Raw genomic sequence first — 3530 nt, 5'->3', positions numbered from 1 at the left:
GTTTTGTAAAAATCGACGCGTTTCAAAAGGCGGGGCATAGAGGAGAAACAATAATGTACAGTATGTGGAAAATAATGTGTTTTTTTAACTTTAAACCGCATAAACACATTTCATTACACCAAATACACAAAATAATGTTCTTTTTAGCAGCATCATATGACCCCTTTAATATCAATTTATGCAGATAAATATCACAGTGGACATAAAGCAGTCAAGCACGAGAGATCATATATTAGTCGTTTATTTGAGTCGGGTGTGTTCCTATTACACTGGAAATAACACTGAATATGGGGTTTTGGTGCTGCTGCTTCTAAATAAATATCTTTGGTGCTTTGCATTTGGTGCATATTACAAGAAAGAGTGCAGAAGACCACATTACAGTTGATATGTCGGATACATTGATATAATCAGAGGAATGGTAAGACAGCACAGGCACGTCTGCGAGACGTCTGTTAAAGATCTGGAAAGCATCTGCTGTGTACAAACATCTGACAGACGTCTGATAGGAAGCGTCCTGTAGCCGTATAGCAGATGAGCAAACACTCTTGCAGACGTCTCTGAGATGTGCGTGTGCTGGCAGGGTAAGAAAGCATTAATGGTCCCAACGCTGCAGTTTCTAATACAATCGGTGTGTCGTCATCATCATCACATGGTTTAATGCAGGTTTAATGCGGTGGGCTCTGGATCAGCGACTCGTGACACGGTTTACACAGGATCTGTCCATCCAGCGGGTGGCAGCCGGTCTCGTTGGGCTCCGGAGACAGCAGCACACTGCACACCTGAAACACACACAACACTGAAAAGCCACCTCCAGTTCCTTTAATGCTAATTAATCAAATGGCTGGCTGCTGAAGTGGGCCATCTGGGTTTCTCATGCACTTAAAACCACTGCATATTGTGCATAACTAGTGTAATCACGCACCTCGCAGCGGTAACAGTCCTCGTGGTACGAGTGACCCAAGCACTCCACCGTGTAGCTGTCGGTTCCGTCCTCGCGCGGGATGATCAGCTCTCCGCACACGTGACACTGCGGCGCGTACTTCCTGCAGACACAGCCTCGTGTTCAGCATCAGCCGTTCACCCCGCTAGCTAAACACGTCCCAAGGACGTTTGGCTAATGTTACTTTTGAATGTTCTCAGAGTTTAAAAACAACATTCCATTGTATCATTGTATCATTCTGCAAGCACTGTGGGAATGTTACTTTTGAATGTTGTCTGAAACTAGTGACGTTTAAAAAATCCAACTGAAAGCTTTATTGTGCTAATGTTTTGAGAACGTTATGAAAGACCAGATAACTTTGAGCCAGCAGTGTATTAACATTACGTACCTGTAGTAGTCCCGCAGGCAGTAAACCTCGCCCACTTCGCCCTGCGCAAACCTCTGCTCTCCGATTGGCTGTCTGCACGTCGCGCACACGAAACACGGCGGGTGATAGGCTCGTTCCAGCGCTCGGATCACATGGTCCTTGATGACGTCACCGCAGGCCCAGCACGGCTCCAGACTGGCCTGCGGAGTGAGTTTGGTTTCTTATAACATAACCTGCATTAACATCATTCATGCTTTTGAATTAAGTTACAGAAATGTAAGCGCTGTCCTCTTAATAACAAATGTAATAATAATAACAATCATATAACAAATAGAAAATGTAAAGGCAGTAAAACGAAATTTAATGCACAAAAACATACCCAAGATATATGAAGTAAACAAAACTTTCAGATTAAAGTGCAGAAGGATAATTACACATATGGACGCCCGCTTCCTCCACAGGATAAAAAAAGGTTTTGCCATTTGTTATCTCACAATTCAGACTTTCAGTTTCTCGCAATACTGAGAAAAAAAGTCCAAATTGCAAGACAGAAATCAGAATTCTGAGTTTATCTCTTTCTGAGCTGAAAAGTCACAATTACCTTTCTCATTTTATCCCACCACGGGCTTCTATATAACAATAATAATTAAAAAGAACATTTTATATACAGTATATCTCATCTTGCATGGATAATACAAAATTTTTAATAGTTATCTGGAAATAAATAAATACTGTCTGTCTTTCTTCTCCATGACAAGTGGGAGTCAGAAACAGAAAGTTGAATTACTTTCACATCACGTGAATTCATGGTAGTTTCTACAGAGGGTCCAGCGCAGACTCTCGAGATGAATGCGGAGAGCATATCTGCAGTGAGCTGATGAGCGTGTTTGCAGAGGCAGGTACCTGGTAGCAGTCGGCACACAGAGGAGTGCCAGATTTGTTGTAGTAGATCTTGGCTGCCAGCGGAGCGTGGCACTGCCGGCACCGGAAGCACGCGGCGTGGTACGTCCGGTTCAGGGCCTCGATGGCGGGTTCGGACAGCGGCACCGGCTTACGGCAGAATCCACACACATCTGAGAGACACAGAAAGCGTCTGAAATGACTCTTCTCCTGTAGGGTTTGTCATGTTAACGCCAGGGTTCTCACCAGCTGACGGCTCGTTCACGTCTCCTCCAGCAGAGGGCGCCGGCCTCAGCAGCGCTTTACCCGCAGCGCTCTCCTGCCAGAAGAACAAGAGCGTGTCAGTGACGCACAGAGAACTACACACTGCTGCGGGGAAACACACTGACCTGTGCAGGGGCGGGCTCAGGGTCACAGGGGTCACAGGGGTCACGAGGAGGAGGAGGGAGGTCAGCAGGGGCACGGATCACAACTGCTAACAGATCAACAATCATTCAGCAAATCCTCTTCACTAACCCAGGATTTACACACATATGTGATGTATACAGTCATACCTAGCAAATCTCATCTGTGTGATTGATTATATCATCGCAAAATGTTACTATATTATCGCCCAGCTATTTATATAAAGTTGAATATATAGTATAGTTGGATATATAACAAAAATTTAACTATTATTGCACAGATAAAGTTGGATATATAGTATAGCTGGATATATCGCAAAATGTAAACTATATTATCGCACAGACATAGGCGGAGGGAGAACCAACCAACAACCAAATCTATTAACTACAAACATTATAAACCTGTCTTTTAGGCAAGAACCAGGGTGTCATGTAGGCTAATAAAATATGTTTAATGGGACTGAATTTGTATTTATTGTGATTACAATTTAATTAAAACATTAGAAATTGATAATTATATAACATTTCCTTCCCACGGTTATTCAAACGGCGAATAAATGATGTACAGAAATGACATTATCACTAACTTTGATCTATGGCACTCTTAAAAAAAACAAAACTACCGTTATAATCACTGAAGCTGTCTATACTGCGAAATTAATCCCTTACATTGTACTACATCTGCGCTTTGTTGTTTATGATGAGAGAATTCGCGGAATTCAGTCATCGCACACACGCGCACTCAACAAAGCTCAGCTGATGAGTTTCAGCGATGACTCATCTGAACGCCTCTGATTGGCCACTGCGTTCCTAAGCTCAACAGAATCGTGTGTGATTGGTTATAATGCGCAACACTGTAAAAACGCCTATAATGAAATACAGTGCAACATAAGCAAATCTTAATTTAATGCGCAGTCGA

The 3530-nt window shown here is 43.0% G+C and overlaps 1 protein-coding gene across 3 annotated transcripts in view; it reads right to left on the bottom strand.

The window, feature by feature from the left end:
- Window positions 1–224: 224 nt before the first annotated feature.
- Window positions 225–3530, bottom strand: part of fblim1 (filamin binding LIM protein 1) — a 6661-nt gene continuing 3355 nt past the window's right edge. For 2 of the 3 annotated variants that reach the window (XM_016526320.1, XM_016526319.1), the window contains exons 3-8: window positions 2597–2682; window positions 2454–2526; window positions 2211–2380; window positions 1329–1507; window positions 923–1043; window positions 225–779 (exon numbers count right to left, since the gene is read on the bottom strand). In XM_016526320.1, coding sequence (XP_016381806.1) covers window positions 666–779; window positions 923–1043; window positions 1329–1507; window positions 2211–2380; window positions 2454–2526; window positions 2597–2682 — 743 coding nt within the window. In that variant the 3' untranslated portion in view covers window positions 225–665. The remainder of the gene's footprint in view (window positions 780–922; window positions 1044–1328; window positions 1508–2210; window positions 2381–2453; window positions 2527–2596; window positions 2683–3530) is intronic. The other variant, XM_016526321.1, reaches the window with a different exon arrangement.

This window comes from Sinocyclocheilus rhinocerous, unplaced genomic scaffold (genome assembly GCF_001515625.1).
Source record: "Sinocyclocheilus rhinocerous isolate Xijiao unplaced genomic scaffold, SAMN03320098_v1.1 scaffold2648, whole genome shotgun sequence".
Classification (NCBI taxonomy): Eukaryota; Metazoa; Chordata; class Actinopteri; order Cypriniformes; family Cyprinidae; genus Sinocyclocheilus; species Sinocyclocheilus rhinocerous.
This window is presented reverse-complemented; position numbering and strand designations above follow the sequence as displayed.